At 38.8% G+C, this 17,042-nt stretch overlaps 1 protein-coding gene across 1 annotated transcript; it reads left to right on the top strand.

Annotated features, from left to right (window-relative positions):
* The first annotated feature begins 2,538 nt into the window (after window positions 1–2,538).
* On the top strand, window positions 2,539–11,963 carry LOC145656899 (TOG array regulator of axonemal microtubules protein 1-like). The gene is made up of 15 exons (XM_081709810.1): window positions 2,539–3,632; window positions 4,151–4,195; window positions 5,473–5,482; window positions 5,580–5,711; window positions 5,962–6,219; window positions 6,679–6,846; window positions 7,128–7,298; window positions 7,394–7,606; window positions 9,065–9,182; window positions 9,401–9,506; window positions 9,808–10,043; window positions 10,426–10,584; window positions 10,911–11,037; window positions 11,508–11,620; window positions 11,816–11,963. Exons 1-15 carry the CDS (start codon window positions 2,598–2,600, stop codon window positions 11,961–11,963), a joined length of 3,039 nt encoding a protein of 1,012 aa, XP_081565936.1. The 5' UTR covers window positions 2,539–2,597.
* Window positions 11,964–17,042: the final 5,079 nt, after the last annotated feature.

The following is a 17,042-nucleotide window of genomic DNA, read 5'->3' as shown; positions in this document are numbered from 1 at the left end:
TCATTTTCCCTATATAGTATGTGTTTATAATTCAATTTGCTTTATACCACGCGCCTCTTTCTCTTTAATCTCTGTTCCACTACACAATAAGGTAGTGGTGTGATTAGTTGTGGTAGGCTGTAAGAGCTTCTTTGTGGATGTTGAGACAAGATTTGTTTTTGTTATTGATCTTTTTCATGTATATACAGTCTTTGGCATATGATAACTGCTGCTGGAAACTAGAAATGTAATATATTTCAATCGCCTAGCATATTTACATAACTGTTCTGTTAACTGAGTGGTACAATTTTTATCCTATACTGATCGCACATCAGACTGGAGCATATTTATGCTAGATTCCAGTTTGGCATGGCATGAATGAGAAAGCATGATTAGTCTATCCAACATGCTGTTTCATAAATTGTAGTGTGACGAAATGTGTGCATTTGTTAGTGAGGGCAGAAGTTAAACACACAGCCATGTTGCATGAGTTACACGTCATTGTCACTAATTACTTGGGAATGGGCCACCAAAAAATCCAGCTAGAAGCAGCCCTGTTATCAAAAGCGTATTGATGAAAGACTAGAAAATAGCTAACCCAAATACAACATGCACACTACAGTATAAATGGCAGTATATACATTTCACTGGGGATAAATATCAAGATGTAGACGTATACAATATGTAGAAGTAAATGAAACATTTTACAGTATACAATTCTATTTGCAAAATGAATTAAAATTTGTGACATGTAAGGTACAGTTTTGTAAACATGACAGTTCACTAGGCTGTGTGAATTGCTTCAGCAGTAATTACATTTCTAAGTTTTTCCTAATTCCTAATCACTATTTGCTCCTAAATGACTCCTTTCTTACTGATATTTTGATCTCATTGCTTATTTTGTTGTTGTGCTGTCTGGTGTTGACCATTTAAGGACAGATACCTCCTTCAAGTCTTGATTCCTCTTGAGGATTCTTTGTTACACCCATAGTTTTACCTTGCCAATGTCACCTTTGGCTTGCTCAGTGGGGGGTCCAGACTCTGACATCAGTAAAGCTGTTTTGTTACAATGAATGTAGTAAAAGGTGCTACAGAAATAAATTTGAATTCAATTGAACTGGTTTTCATCAGGACTGCAGAGGATTGTGGTTCAGCAAAGATATGCCATTGGGAAAGAAACAGGTCAGATGCTGGTTAGTATTGGTTTTGAATGCTTTAAAGTGTTTTCCATTGGGGAGTTTCTGAAATAAGTGACATCCAGGTGAAGGGATTTGCAGAACTTTTGGAGTTTCTAGAGTGATGAAGCTCAGCAAGGAATGAGAAAGAGAAAAGAGAGAAAGAGAAAGATGACTTTCTGAGCGCACTCAATGATATGCTGCAGCTGGTTTCTGGACTGTGCATTAGTGGAGCCTAAAATGTAATTAAGCTTTTGATTAAGACATACCTGCGCTTCTGTACTTTCTTTGTAATAGTAGAATCCTGCATCTGAAATGAATTTGCAGGATTCCACTGCATTGACCAGTTTCTTAATGACTAATGAGGAGGGTGCAAGAGGATGCTTCCTGAAGTACATTATAATTTCCACATCTTGGTGGTGTTGAGATCCAGGTTGTTTAAGACACAGACACACTAAATTAGGTATATCTGGGAAAGTTCACTATTGGCTCACTCTAGGCTTAATTCTAAAACTAAAATATATATTTCTTTAACTTCACTTGGGATTCTCTGAATCTATGTAGACCCAGAACTAATGTATGCATCTGGTGTCTACAAAAAAGCTACAGTTCAGAATTACAAAATAACTCTATTTAATACCAAACATAGTTTGGAATCTGGAGGGTTCCATACACCCTGGAACATAACATTGTTTTAGTGTGGATGCAAAAGATGCAAAAGATTTGAAATTACCCACAAACCACGGACATACGGGTGAAATTTAGAAAACCTGCTGAGCTTTTTTTTAGAGTACAGACATCCATTGGGATTTTATACCATGTAAATGTCCTTAAACAGAGATATGGACGCAGAATAACGTTATTGTGAACAGCTACACATAAGAAGAGTTGTTGTATCGTTATAGGCCATTTGAATGAACATAATTTATGGTCCAATACGGTCAAGCATATTTGGTCACAATTCCCATATTTTCACGCGCGAGGTCGAATCTTCGCGGTTACGAGAACTCGCGTCACCATGGAAGCAGTTGTTTTTTGACATAGTGTTTTTTTGATTCCAGACGATGAACTGTGATGAACGATGGTCTGAGAAGAAAATTCCGAGCAAGTCTATGTGTTTACATATACCCAACTTTCAAGATCGTACTGGAATTCAAAAGAGGAAAGTGCTTTTTATTCTTGTTGGAGAACACAGTCTTTGTAAATATCCTAATTGTCAACAATACTGGACAGTGTTGCTTGAACTGTAGCGTTACTGCGATTGCGATTGCTAACCTAGGTTAACTAGCTTAGCTAGTTAGCTAACGGATTCTTTCCAAGTTGAGCTCCTGACAAACTGACTTGGTGATATAGCACCTATCCAACACGCTGCTGAAGTGCGCTAGCTAGCCAACTGGCTATATTGCTTTTCCAAATCAGTGATTGGATCAATGAGTCTGATCAATGATGATTTATGCGCTAATATCGCCGGAGTTACACGAACAACTCCTTGATCACGAGAACTACCAGAGCCGAACAAATGGGGTAGAAGAGCTGAAGAACATTATTTCAGAGCTGGACTTGAAAACCGTTTCCTCTGACAGTATTGTGGAATTCATCAATTTTTTACGTAGACTTCTGGATGATACAAACTTCAAAGTCTTGTATGGCACTTTACAGGTTATCAGCCTCCTGGTTCAAAACCTGGACTACGCCGTGGACAGACATTATAAACAGATTGTATGTGTGGCCCTCAAAACTTTGGGGGACGCACGGACTGTTCCCCGGAATGAGTACATGAATATTTTTCGTCACCTCATGAGGATTGTAGGTCCACAGAAAGTTTTGGAACTTGTAATAGGACAGCTAAGGCACAAAAATTCCAGAGTCAGAGAAGATGTCATCAACATCATCACAGCTGCTATGCTCACACACCCCAGAAAAGACTTCAATATCCCTAATCTGTGTTCTGTAGTGGCTCCTTATCTTGCAGACAATAAAAAGAGGGTCCGACATGCTGCTCTGGAGCTCTTTGCTGTTTTTGACTGCTGTCTTGACACAGGAAAAAAACAGCTACTCATGAAGGCCATTGACAGGTTGGACTTCACTGGAGATGTGGAGGGACTTATGGCTGCAGTACAGGCACGAAGAGCCAGACATATTCTCCCCCGATTGTCTGCAGATGGTATGGTGGAATACGCACTGGTCATCCCCAAGCCTGGTCAACGGCGAATACCTCAGTTTGGCTCTGGAGCTGACCTGAACTGGGTTATTAATGGAGGGAAAGTTAACAGTGCACAGAGCCACCACACAGAACCAGATTCGGATCGACTGAGTGGCTACGGCAGCTTTGGTTCTCTTACAGATGGCCTCCAGTCACACAAGAGAGTAGTTAGCGCTAGGAAGGCGAAAAACAAGCTACCCTGGGAGAGGTCTTTCCTCCCATGTTTAGTAAACAAGCAGCCTTGCAGTGCATCAAATGCAAAGTTATCTGATAAGGTGGGTGATTACCTCATGAAGTTAATTTTACATGCACACACAGAATTACAAAAAAGGAAAAATAAGGTTAAAAATGAGAGAATGTACTATTTTGAATGCAGCTCCAAACTCAACAAGCTACTTTACCTTTTTTTTCCTTTATGTAGCTGTGAATCTTATTTATTTGTGTTAGGCTACAAGTTTTCTATTCCATATTCCAATTTCCATCAACATTACTTCTTACATTACTGCCCTTCTGCAGACCTGAACTGTTTTGCCTAATGTGTAAGTTTTGAGTCACTTCATTTTTATAACATGACCCCCATTATTTTTCATGTTGAACTGTTTCAGTACTATTTTCATTGTAATTTAGTTGCATAAAATTGCACAATGTCCTGTACATTTTTGTTAAGAAAGCATTGTGTACTGAGCTACAACAGAACAGATGTCTATTTAAAAAAAGGAATATCATGGTTTGCTACATGCTTACTTATAAATGTTCAGTAATAAGGGACTGTTTTTTGTTGTTGCTGCTTTAGTTTAGTGTGGAAGATCTCACTACCTCCTTGAGGCTGAATCAGAAAAACTGTGGCACAAACTCTGGTAAGTAAATGTCTCTTTGTTTTCTCTTTGTGTCCTCTATTTTAGATTTGTCCTATTTTCTTACTAGGTTTTCAACATACAACCTATAAATACATGTTGATTTGTATTCCCATGTCTCTTGTGTCTTTTACTGTTTCTGCCTTTACTCATGCTTTCATTTTCACACCTTAAATTAGCAGCTAATTATCTAGCTAATTAGTGTGTGTGTGTGTGTGCGTGCGTGCGTGCGCGTGCGTGCGTGCGTGTGTGTGTGTGTGTTAATTTATCTGGACATTTGTCCTTGAACATGCCACCCAGACTTGTAACATGTAGGTCAAGACATGAAATGAAAATGTTAACTCATTGTTAAGTTTTAAATGTGTATGAGTACATGGAATACATTGAAGTGGGTTTCTATCAGTATTCGGACTGCTGCTATTAATATGGGCGTTCTTCAGTACTTTTCAATATTCCTGTACTTTATGGAAAAAAAATTTGGCATCATGAAAAATATCCTAAAATCCACACCGAAGCATTAACACAATGTAGCAGTGTGTGGATTATGAAACATGGGAGTAGTATTTATTAGAAACACTAGAGGAAGTCTGAATTTGAGTGTATTTCATGCTCCAGTACTAATTTTAGCAGTGATATGTTTGTAGATGACTGAGTAGAGCACACTAGAGTGGGCACCATGACCACCCACATGCAGGGTGGGTTTACGGTGAAACACATTATTTGTTGGGCAGTTTTGTTTAGCCTAGGATGATAATGCTTCCTACCATTGATATAGAAGCTTAGTATAATACTGGCTATACATGTATATTGATTATAGTTGTCACTTTGTCATTATTTTAACCCGCCCCAACAAACAAACAAAACATTGTCATGTTGCTTTGCTGGCTTCTGATACCACATCTAGATGGCTGCAAACGCAATCATCTATATAACATGGCTTCTTTAATATGCTGGGTGAAACAAGGCCAGTGTTGAGCTCTGGTGTGCTGCAGCGGTCTGTGTGATGTAAGGAATTTGTGATTTTTACCAAGTCCTATTTTAGTTGGCATTGACATTATAAGACTGCAGGCAAGACTAGACTTGAATCTTTTATTGCAGTCTGTTGATAAAAGATCCCACCTGCACTGTTCAAATCCAAGAAGAGCCTACAGAGGTCTCCTGTAAACAATGTAACCATATGATTAAGTTTTCTTAAAATTATGTTAAAGTCTTTAGTTATAAAATCTAAATTGCTATTGCTCACTTTTTGTTTACCGCTTAGTTGTTTTTTGGTATGCATTTGTAGTCTGATGTGTGCCTATTAGTTACATATGCTGAGCTGATGCTTCAAATTGTCCTCAAGTTTCCTGTTTCTGTTTCATTCTCCAGATTCAGTAGAGCCTTTCCAGCCCGATGCTCCAGGATGGAAAAGAGAGACAGTGGGTAGACTTTGTCGAAGCGGTAGCCTTGGTGCGGACCCAGATATTTTAAAAGCAGCTAATCTCAGTGATTCTGACAGAGGTGACTTGTTGATGTTGATTTTACTTTATTTATATATACAAAATGTAGAAAATAGCACATTTGCATAATTTTTGCAATAGATTTGTTTTGTTGTAAAATATTGCTAAATAGAATAATTGGAATCAAGGCATCACTTGACCATAAACTTCACTCACTGAGTGTCAAATGAAAGGAGCTACTGAACATTATTTGCTGCCAAATGAATAGTCATGGAAGATTCTCTTGAGAATAGATGCTCTTTTCCATACAGGTTTGCCCAAAGCCAACCGCTTGCTGTCTGGTAACCCCAGTGTAGAGCGCACCTTTTTAGTTCCTTCCAATCCACCCCCCCCCGGGTCTTTTCTGCTGCCCTCCTACCCTCTGGCCACTCTTCCGGGAGTGCAGCTGACTCCCACCCTGCCTCGTAGATGCCATGCAAACTCCTCACTGTCCATGTCCAATACATGGCCCAACAAGCGAGATACGATCCCTCGTCACAGGGACCCCAGCTCATGGGGGGATAAAACAGGTGAGGGCATAGCTACATTGCTTAGAAAATGTGTCTTTGTTCAGTGGGAAACTGCCAAAGCATTTTTGGCTCTTCAGTATTTAGCAGTGTCAGAATTAAAAATGAATCATACTGAAATATCAAATTGTATTGAAATGTAAGATTTCAGGATTCAATTAAAAAAAAAAAAGAAACTGAATCATTGTTGGGTCACACATTTACATGAGCTCTACTTAATCTGGAATGGATGTCTTGCTTTCAGTTATTCTTTGTTATATCTTTGTGATATCTAATCACATTTTGAGTAAGAACTTGATAGTTGGTAACAAGGATGCCAATTACAGGATGAAAATGTAAACTGTTTACTGTGATTGTAATGCAGCTGCCTTCACTTTTGACTGGTGTGTTTCTCCATATGTGAAGTACACAGAGGTTGATGTGGCTTTGCCTTAAACTGACACTTTTTTACCACCATGACAGGAGTTTTTGGCTTCACTGGTGCTCCCTGCTACCCTGGAGTGACTCTGTCCCCAGAACAGGAGGAGTTGGTAAGAAAACCCCCCAGGGAGCCACTGATTGGGGTGTATGGCCATGCTGTTTCAGCTGGCCATATGGATTCGGAAGAAAGCACTGAGCCAGAAAAAGCAGCGGTGAGACAATGTTTATTTTGTTTTATTGAACAATCTGCTAATATTTATTGATTCCCTTTACTTTAATCTTTCCTAACTTCAGCAGTGGTTTTTGAATGTGCTGTTGATATGGAATGACTTTGTTGCCAGTTTGACAGTAAAATTTTGATAAAATAACGATTTGATAAGATTTTAATGCAAATTGACTCCTACGTTGCATAATTTCAGTCCGGTCCTCCAGGTTCTGATTGACAGTCTTGAATAGAGATGCTATGTGGTTATTCATGTATGTGTATTTGTTGGAGAGGGTAAAGCCGTTTAGGTTTGCAAGGGTTAAGATGCATCAACATCGTCTGGAGCAGCAAGAAGTTCCGCCTATACAGGGGGAGTGGCAGAACATGCAACGATTGAAGCAGAACTTTAGACACATGGCATTTGACGTGGGCTCAGACGACACGGCATCTCTGAAAGGTAACGGTTGACCTCAATGAATGCTCCTCCTCGTGCTTACTGAGACTCATGGAAGCTCTGTAGTCACCATAGCCTGTTAATCTCCTTCCCATCAGATTTGCAGCGCAACGGTAGTGTTCTAGCATCCACGAAGGCTGAACTCCTGGATGATTTGCCCTCGAGCCCCAACAGCACACACGCACCCAGAAGCCTGGTCAAAAGTTTCATTCGTCCCAGCCCTCCCACGGCTCCTTCCAGACGCATGCTGCCACGACGCCAACAAGCCCCCAGTCTGAACAGAGCATGTCCACCCCTTTCAAACTGCTCTGGTGAGTGTCACCTGTTATTCTGCGCTTCATGCATGGTCACTGCTCTTGAGTAAATAGATTTGCTCTAAACGCTGTATCACACAATTGTGTTTTAAAGGCCCTGCACAGTTGTTTGTTTAAAAATGCAAAAAAACAAAAAAAAACCCAACCATATATATTCCAAAGAATGTTAAATATTCCAGTCACCTTCCTACTATCATTTTTTTAAACCATAAAACGACATTAAAAAGAGTGTTGTCCTTTTACCATTCTGCTGTTTGGGCGTGGACCTCAGAGGATTCATTGACAGCCTCTGTGTGAAAAGCTATTAGGGATTTTGGTCAACAGCAGAATCCTTGCTGTGTTTAAATAGACTAATCAATTAGAGGACACCACAGTTCGTATTTTAAGAATACATTTATAGCAATATCATCTGTGCATTTATTACATATTGATCATGTTTACATTAAAGCTATTAAGGAACGTTAGCTAACTAGCGTATATTCGGCTGGTTAATCAGGTCTAGCTAACAGGCTTTGACTACGCATGGAGAGAGCTAAACATGGGACAGGCAGAGACTGGTGGCAATTTCAAATAGTGTTGGTGTATCATAACGTTATAAAAAATACATTTGTTGACCCAAATTGCACAAAATTAGCAAACGTTTGCATGTACTAACGTTTTGTTATATTTTCCATTACTTGCTACGGTATTGAATAAAGTGTCGAATGAAAACAATGGCTGTTAATTAATATCAAAGACTTACTAACTTATCAATATTACCTCCAGTAAGTGTGGGGAAAGGTGTTGTGTTTCAGTTATAGTCGGCAGGCAAATCTAGAGCTGTATTGAGCTCAGTTTGCAAATTATTTCACAGTAAAATGCTTGCTACAAACTCTTGTATTGGGTGTCACTTAGACCCCAGAAAGAAATTTGAGCAACCTTGATTTGGTCTTGTTTTCTGGAATAAAATGTAGAGTAACCCTTTTCCCGTTTGTATACAAAAACTGAGCATTTGTATGTACATGTCATCTCTGTTCCTTGAAAAGAGCTATGTGCAGTGATTGAAGTGTAGTAGGGTCAGTTGATTTCACAGTTCATGTATATGCAATATTACATAGCTTATGATTCCCTATAGTCAATTAGTGTTATCTGTGACATCAAAGATAACACCACATAAAGTGTAAGTCCTAAATAGAAGTTAGGCGGTATAGAAAAAATAAAACAATTAGAGGTTGTTTTATGCACTCTACAATGCCCAATAACTACTGAACTGAAGCAGAAGTATGAAGATAATCACATACTTCCAGCTAATACAACATTTTGAGTAAGGAGAAAAAATACTGTGCAAGGCCATTAAATGTAGTTGGCCATCTTGAATAATGTTATGTTTTGCAGTCAAGTTGATTTGAAACAAAGTTGAACTGGTAGCCCTAAAATAAGTAGTCAGTTTGTTTGTGGTGCGGTATTCCTCTTTAGATGAACTCACACCAGGAACCCCCAGGAAGAATCCCCATGAGCAGCTGGCTTTGCGGCCGTTCTCTAAACCGGACCTTGCTGTCACTCAGAGCTTCAGACTGCTTAGCTCTGATGACTGGTAAATCTCATACCTGTAAAATTATGACGCATTTGGCTAGGGTCAAGTAAAACAGTTTAGTAATTTATGATTTTCTGCATATATGATACATATGCTTAGAAATTAGTAAAGTGATTTTATCACTATCACTTTTTTCCTTTTGTCCCCTCTTTCATAATCTTTTTTCAGTTATGATAACCTACTTTTACAGTTTGTGTTTGTCCAATATTTTCATACAGGGAGAAGAAGATTGATGGCCTGATACTCATGCGTAGTTTAGCACGGTATCACTCTGATGTGCTTAGTAGTAGGCTTCATGATGTCTGCCTTGTTCTTAATCAAGAGGTAAGTGACTATATCTGCTCACTATTGCGTCTGACTCCTTGTAACTTCCTGTGAATCTGTCTGATTCCTAAAATTAACCTATAATACCATTAAATTTTTTGTCATACACCATCAGCCTATGTTATTGAGACATTGCTGCCAAAAACTACACAGATCTTTCAGTAAAGTTAGTATAATGCTTGAAATTATTATAAAAATAATTTTAATCTAAGGGCATTTTAGATGCCATATTTAACTGTAATAATGAGTGATGAAGCCATTTCTTGGCATAACACAAGCTGGAATGTCTTCCTTCCCCCAGGTTCAGAACCTACGCTCTGGAGTGTCACGCGTGGCGGTGGTGACCTTGGGAGAGTTGTACTCTGGCCTGCAGAAAAGTATGGACCAGGAGGTGGAAGCTACAGCCAAGGTCCTCCTCCACAAAGCAGGAGAGTCCAATGCTTTTATTAGGCAGGATGTGGACACAGCCCTGGACTGCATGGTGCAGAACTGCACCCCCACCCGAAGCATGAACGCTCTTCTCGCTGGAGGACTCGGGTCAGTTAACTTGCAGTTAGCTTTCAGCTATAGCTTTCATCTAGCTGCAGCAGTCAAGAGGCCAACAAATGAGAGCGCTTTGGCTGCTGTTTGCTATTATTTTCACTTATCCTTTGGTGTTTCGAAATGTTTTTTGGCATTGGACAGTATTTTTGTTGATTTATCCTCTTAAAGATTTTTTTTAAAGCCATCAAATAGAATAGGATAATTTGATTATGCCTTTAGTTCATAGATAAGTGTATTAAGTTACTTTAAAGATGAAAGAGTTAAACATTGCACTGTATACATTGACTAGATTACTACATATTTGTTATTATGTCATACTTTTTTGAGTGCCTTTAAATATTTCCTTCTCTTTTCTCGTTTGTGTTCTCCTCAAAAGTCATTTGAATGCTGCAGTAAGAAAGTGCACTTCTCAGCATTTGGCTACTTTGATAGAAAAGATTGGCGCTGACCGCTTATTGTCTGGGACAAAAGGTGTGACTAATCGAATTCTACCTGCAGTCTCCAAATTGGCGCAAGACTCTTCCCAAGAAACCAGGTTGGTACCAGGATCAGATGGAAAACTATCAAAGCTTTTCACATGCCCAGATAGTAATCTTTTGGTTTATTCTTTTAGTCTCCCAACTATGACACTCTGAAGTCAGCAAATGCAGCTAAATTGTAGAGTAATAGAAGTTTTTTAGACACAGAGTGTCTTGGCAACTGGAATTGTGTCCTGGTAAAATAAATATACTAATAAATATTGGACTCTGCTTAATTGTAGTAAATGTAGTAGACTGGTACAATTTGTTGGTGTGCTGTGAGTCACCCTTAAGTTCCTCCCTCATGGTTCTCTCATGGGAACGGGGCTGTTATTTGTCTCAGGTACTTTGGTCGCCGCATGCTACTGTTCCTTTCGTCTCATCACGACTTTGATAAGATGGTGGAAAAGTACATCCCTACCAAAGACCTGCCCACCATCAGGGCCACTGTCCTCACTCTGAAATCCAAGGTGACAATTCAGCACATATATTTGTATATATGATTAGGATTTTTAATTCCATTCAGCCACTATGCTGTAAGCTTACTGACTAAACAAAGCTTATTCACTAAACTTATTCACAGTATTAGTGAAACCCACCTCAGAGCTGACAAGGTAGACAAATGTTTTAAACAAATACTAAAGTACAGAGCAGTGCAAGGCACCACACATTGTACACAGCAGTATGTATATACAGCAAATATATTAAGCCAAAATCATATATTAAAGATGTCAGTGTACAAAAAGATGAGGCAATACAGTTGTCTCCTAGTAAATAGTTTGTGATCTCCCATTATAATAGTTCAAATATTGTATTTACAGTAAGGTATAGATATTGCACAGTGCAGTCCCAGACCCAGTAGTTAGAAACAAAGTATGAAAGAACATTTGGTCTTCATTATCTGGAGAGTCATCACCCAGTGATGCTGATGTGGATTTAGGTCCCGGGTGAGAAGCCTCAGGATACCCCTTCAGCTCGAGGCAGGCGCTATATCCCTTGCGGTGGAATGAGGTATGCCTCCTCTATAAACCGTCAACCTCAGATTGTCAGCAGGTGAATTTTTAAACAATCAAAGCAAAAAACATGAGTTCCTATTGAAACTGCTTTAATCTTTCTACTTTTTGATGGTGATTATGTTGTTGTTATTGTTGTTGTTGTTGTTGTTTTAAATTTATTGTAACCACATTAAATTTCTTTTTATTACAATAAACCAATCCTTACATTTTCTCTCTTGTTGTGTGTGTTCAGCAAAGATGCCAGCAAAGCACAGGTCCACAGCATTGCAGACAAGACCAAGTACATCAAACAGCTTAAATACACAGACAGGACAAGGTCCAGGTGTGGGATCCTCCCAACTGTACGTGGCGGGCCAAACCACATGACTCGCGGGAGATGAGCGTTCTGTGACACTTATTGCCAAGGTGCTATTTAAACAGACTGTGAGCACACAAGGGGTCACTGACTTATGGCATGAAGCTGAACTCAGAATCAGAACAGAATGACCTCAGCAGCACTCTAGGAAGCCAATCTGATATATTCAACACTTGCTGTCTGCAGAGATGCTGAGAAGTGCTTTGCCAATTCTGTTTGATGTGTTATGAGTTATGCTTAGAGTTATGATGCCCACAAGCTGCTGTCATTTGAGGTGCATTAGTGCTGGAGGACAGGTGGAGTTTAGCAAGTAAATATGGTTGTAGCCATATTATCAACAAGGATAATGGAGTTGAGCCTGTGCAGACTTTGCTAAGATGTTGTGTATACATTTGGCTGTCAGCTGGGCCATGCACTGAACTGACCAAGTATTTTTTCTTTAACTGGAATAAAAAAATGTAAATGTTTTCAAGAATAACACGCTTCATGTGATGTTTTATGGTTTATTGTTTAAAAAATTAATGATATAGAAGTCTATTTTGGTCATGACATCAGTATGGTAAAAAATTAAATACTGGAATTAATTAAAAAAATTAAATACATGGAACAGGATAATCACAACATGATTATACAACAAATTTAATTTATATATCCAAAATGTATTAATTTTATGAGATACAATCTAGTAGTTCCTTTCTGTGATATGAAAAATATTTTGTAAAAGGGTGCTATCTGTTGTAGTTACTGATTCTTATTTTCACTTCTTATATATATATTCCTGTTAGATCATATAGAAAATTGGTCATTGTTAGTATGGCATACTCCCTTGTGTAACCCTTTTCTTTGACACGCCACCCAGCACAATATCCTTAGATTCAGCCTTAACCTTTAGGTCCTTATATGTATTGACACCCACAGTATAAGCTGTGCAATGACTGATAAATTATTTTGCTTTATACACACTACTCCAGTGTGACATTTATTTCTGTGTTCCTTTCAATAAAAAATAATCACATCATTGTGGTACAAAATTTCTTCAACAAAATTCCCTTGCTAAACAAGAGAATTCATTCTAAAAATGTGGATGATGGCAGCTGTCCCTAAACATTGTCAATTCACATCAGAGTGTAACTGGCAAACTGTCAAGACTACTGCAGCTACACATTCTTCTGTTTGAAAATGTGTGAAGATGATCACTGTAGATCATTGAGGCACCTCTATCACTGCAGATCAAACTGCCACTGATTTTACCCCTGATTTCCACTACCTGAATGCACAGACTTTCATTCTTAAAAGGAATGAACTGAAACAAAATGCTATTTGAAAAGAATTATTGCTCATACTCTGGGGAGCTCAGATTAGATTTTAGGACATTCTCATTTACAAACAGTCTATCTATTTTTCTATTTTTATTTTTCACTATCTCAGGAAATTGCCTATGTTTATAAATGCTTACAGCTGATATCTGTCATGAACTGAAACAAAAAAGGGGTCAATCTGACATTTTAGAACTTGAAAGTTGTACAATGGATAAGATAATGTTGTCTTGACATCATGCTCAGAACAAAGAAACAGTAACCTCCCCAAGAAGCAAGAAACCTCCAGCATACACTTCCAAAAGGGCTCAGTAACTGGCAAAAGTGGCACAGTGACTTCTGTTGAGCTGTAACTCACAACCGCAAGGGCCTCTGTGAATTATGACTGCAATCTGAAGCATTAGTGCCTTTAATCTCATGAAAAAGCCTTAGCAGCACGCAGCCCATTGGCTGAAATAAGATAACCCAGCGCAACCTGGTTTTATGTGATAAAGGAGCCCTGACAAACAGAAACACAAGGTGTTACCTTTTTGGGCACATGTATGAAAAGCATGTGCAACGCACAATTATAAGTCAAGTTGAATCCCTGTGTAAAAGGACTGGGAAAAGTGAAATATATACTGGAGAGTGTGATGAATAATTAGGATCTTCTGAGTCTACCATATGGCACTTCTATTAACACTTATAATCATATCCATATTCTGCTATACAGTATCCATACGATGAGGGGTGGTGCCTGTGGTAGATTATGTTATATAGTTGTGCCTATAGTATTTGATTTGCTCCCCTGATAAGCCTTGTAATCCTGGAAATCCCTGCATTGTCATTTTAGTCACTCACTGGGAAGAGGCTGAGTTTTGTTAGAAGTTACAAGAGGTGGGTGTGGATTGTTTTACTTAGCCTTTATTGTTCTGCCAGTTCTGCCAGAGATTAAATCAAACAATATCACATGTGATATTGCTTTTATACAACAGTTCCACAAGTGCCATTTATTAGTTAACACTAATAATCTACAATATGTTATGATTTGTTTGTTTATTTACTAATTTATTTGGTTCTGTCAACACAAATAGCTCCGCAAATGGACTGGTACTGAACTGTCACCAAACAACACAAACATTTTCCCATAGGTTGCTACTTTGTGGAGGTTTATGTTACCACAGGCCGGCTACTTTTATAATGTACATTTATCTGCATGTTCCCATTTATTGTGCAAACAGAAAAATATGAGTCTTTTGACAAATCATTTGATGACGTGACTCTGATGAGATAACAGCAAATGTTACAATCTAAGATAGATAACAATTGTAATTAAGGGTTAATAAAATGCACTTGTAAAGCAGAGTACCATTATACTCTATATCAGCACTCATGAAATCTCTATCGTCTAATCAAAGAACTAACTGTTCTATAATAAACAATATCATTGGATTTTAATGTTGAGCTGAGTTTTGGTCTGTCTTGTTCTTGTTACATTTACTTAATTTTCACAATAATACACACAACCATTTACATGGAACTCCAATTTCATTGTGCCAACCCTTCCGTTTTTGCACAATAAAAGATGTCTAAAAATGACCGCAACACACATTCCAAAGTCATAAAAAATATGTGATTGCGCTGGAAGTGACAGAGTGTACCTGGAGTCTCATTCAACCTCTTTCTTGATATTCTGCTGGAGATGCTTCCGAATTGACCTGTAAGAGGATAGAAACTGTCTGGGGGTTTATGAAACAGCCAGTGATAGAATGCATGTGTACATGTGTTTTGTATGAGAGAGAGATCGCAAGAGAGAGATGTAGAGAGATCTGGCTGCTTGCCCAGATTTTGGATATATAGCCTTAATGTTTAGCAGACACATTTAGGCCAAGATTTGCCACAACATGACAACAAATATGCCATGACAAGATTGGTTCATTTAGGCCAAGGCTAAATCTGATCCTGGCATTTCATCAGCATTTCTCCTGTGATATTTTATAGTGACACTTAATAAGGCTTGTAGAAATACAACCACCCAGAACCTTCAACTTCCCAAGAATCATTTTATATAATGTGAATGGTTAGTGGCTTTCATGGCTATGCAGAGACAATGGAAAGACCGTAGGTCCACCAAAAGCTTTAATCAGCTACTTTGGGTGGACCCACTTGCACATGAAAGCAGTAATTTAAATATTCAATCCATTAACTGCTTTATAGTTATGCAATTGTCTCCCCTCTATGATCACCACATCTGTCAGAGCATTTTCCCCTAGTCCTGTCTGAAGCAGAGCAGAGCCCTGATCGATGCTATTGTTTTTTGGGCAGGCTTTAGCAAGTGATTGCTGTCTCTTTACACGCTTCTCAGAAAAGACACGTTCTTTGTCTTGTGTTACTCAAAGGTGGTTCTGTGTGCTAAAACAACATCTTGACCTTTCAGCGATGCTGCCACACTGAAAAACAGAAGGCCAAGAAAAAAACAGCTTCTATTCTTAGACTCTCTGGCACTCTAAGTGCTTGCTGATACCTTGCTGACTGCAGTATTTCCTACACCTTTCCAACTGAGAGGCTCCTGAACTTGCAGCACCTCTGTCAATTAATCAATTGCATAACAAGAGTTCATCCACTCTATAATTGAGGGAGATACCCCCTCTAATCATTAACGCTCATCATTACAAAGACCATTAGTGTAAGCTGATGAAAAATTACTATTGGTCCTGATCAAACAAGGTTTCATAGACTTTAATGAGCACAGCAGACGCAAGGCTACACTGGGGGTCTGCAGCCTTTTGTAGTGCTTTTATTTTTAGGACTCATGTAAGGTGGTGCATGACCACCATGTGCATTGTAAGCTGTTGCCTTGGAAACAGGAGAAGCCATAGCACTGGCTGTGCAATGTTGCATCATTCATTGTTATAGCTTTCAAGAAAGCCCAGGTTGAGGAAATCATACATTCAAGCTTTAATGCATGCTTTCATACTAGTGCATAGTCCCAAAAAGCATTTGGAAATGGATGACAAACAGTGGCCACTGCATCCTCCTTAAGCCCAGAAAGCAAGAAGAAATTCTGAATATTGCAGCTAAGAAACCAATTTGTCAGTAGATCCAAATTTGGAAGACATTTCATGCCATGTCTGGTGTTCTTTGCAGTGATGACCAGTCTTACCTAAGCATTTCATTATTCACTGCTGATTTCCAGATATTTGTCACCTGGGATGCCCTACAGTGCTCCTTGCAGTCATAAGCACAGTTGCCCAATGAAATTCATTCAAACCAAGCTTCATTCAGCTAACTGACCTCTGGAAAGAAAAGGTGATCACAGCAGAGTACAGCTAGAACAGAGATAACCATTCTCAGGTCAGTTCAACTTCACAATCTCTTACCCTCTTTTGTACCAGGCCACATTTAAAGTGAATAAAAGTAAGAGGTAACTTGGCATCATTTGGTAGCAAGATTTGTTAACCACTAGACTGATTAAACTGTGCTTTATGTGCAATTATTTCTGAGGATACAAAGCACTCAAATAATCAGAATTTTTTGATGTTCATATTGTCTTCTATATTAAAGCAATTAAAATGTTGGTGGACTGATTCCATTTTCCAGCACAGTAATTTAGCCTTTATGTACTTATTCATGTGGAGCCAGACTATGATAAATCTCTCTCTCACACACTCACTCACTCACACACTCACTCACTCACTCACACACACACACACACACACACACACACACACACACACACACACACACACACACACACACACACACACACACACACACACACACACACACATAGCAAGTCATATGATACA

The sequence above is a fragment of the Electrophorus electricus genome, unplaced genomic scaffold (genome assembly GCF_041902795.1).
Source record: "Electrophorus electricus isolate QZ-2024a unplaced genomic scaffold, ASM4190279v1 Scaffold96, whole genome shotgun sequence".
Lineage (NCBI taxonomy): Eukaryota > Metazoa > Chordata > Actinopteri > Gymnotiformes > Gymnotidae > Electrophorus > Electrophorus electricus.
This window is presented reverse-complemented; position numbering and strand designations above follow the sequence as displayed.

Bases quoted from the DNA above. Each gene is read 5' to 3' on its own strand.
- LOC145656899 (XM_081709810.1), top strand. From the start codon at position 2,598: ATGATGATTTATGCGCTAATATCGCCGGAGTTACACGAACAACTCCTT. The intron at 3,633-4,150 runs GTGGGTGATTAC...TTGCTGCTTTAG, and splicing joins ATGCAAAGTTATCTGATAAG to TTTAGTGTGGAAGATCTCAC. The intron at 7,299-7,393 runs GTAACGGTTGAC...CCTTCCCATCAG, and splicing joins CGACACGGCATCTCTGAAAG to ATTTGCAGCGCAACGGTAGT.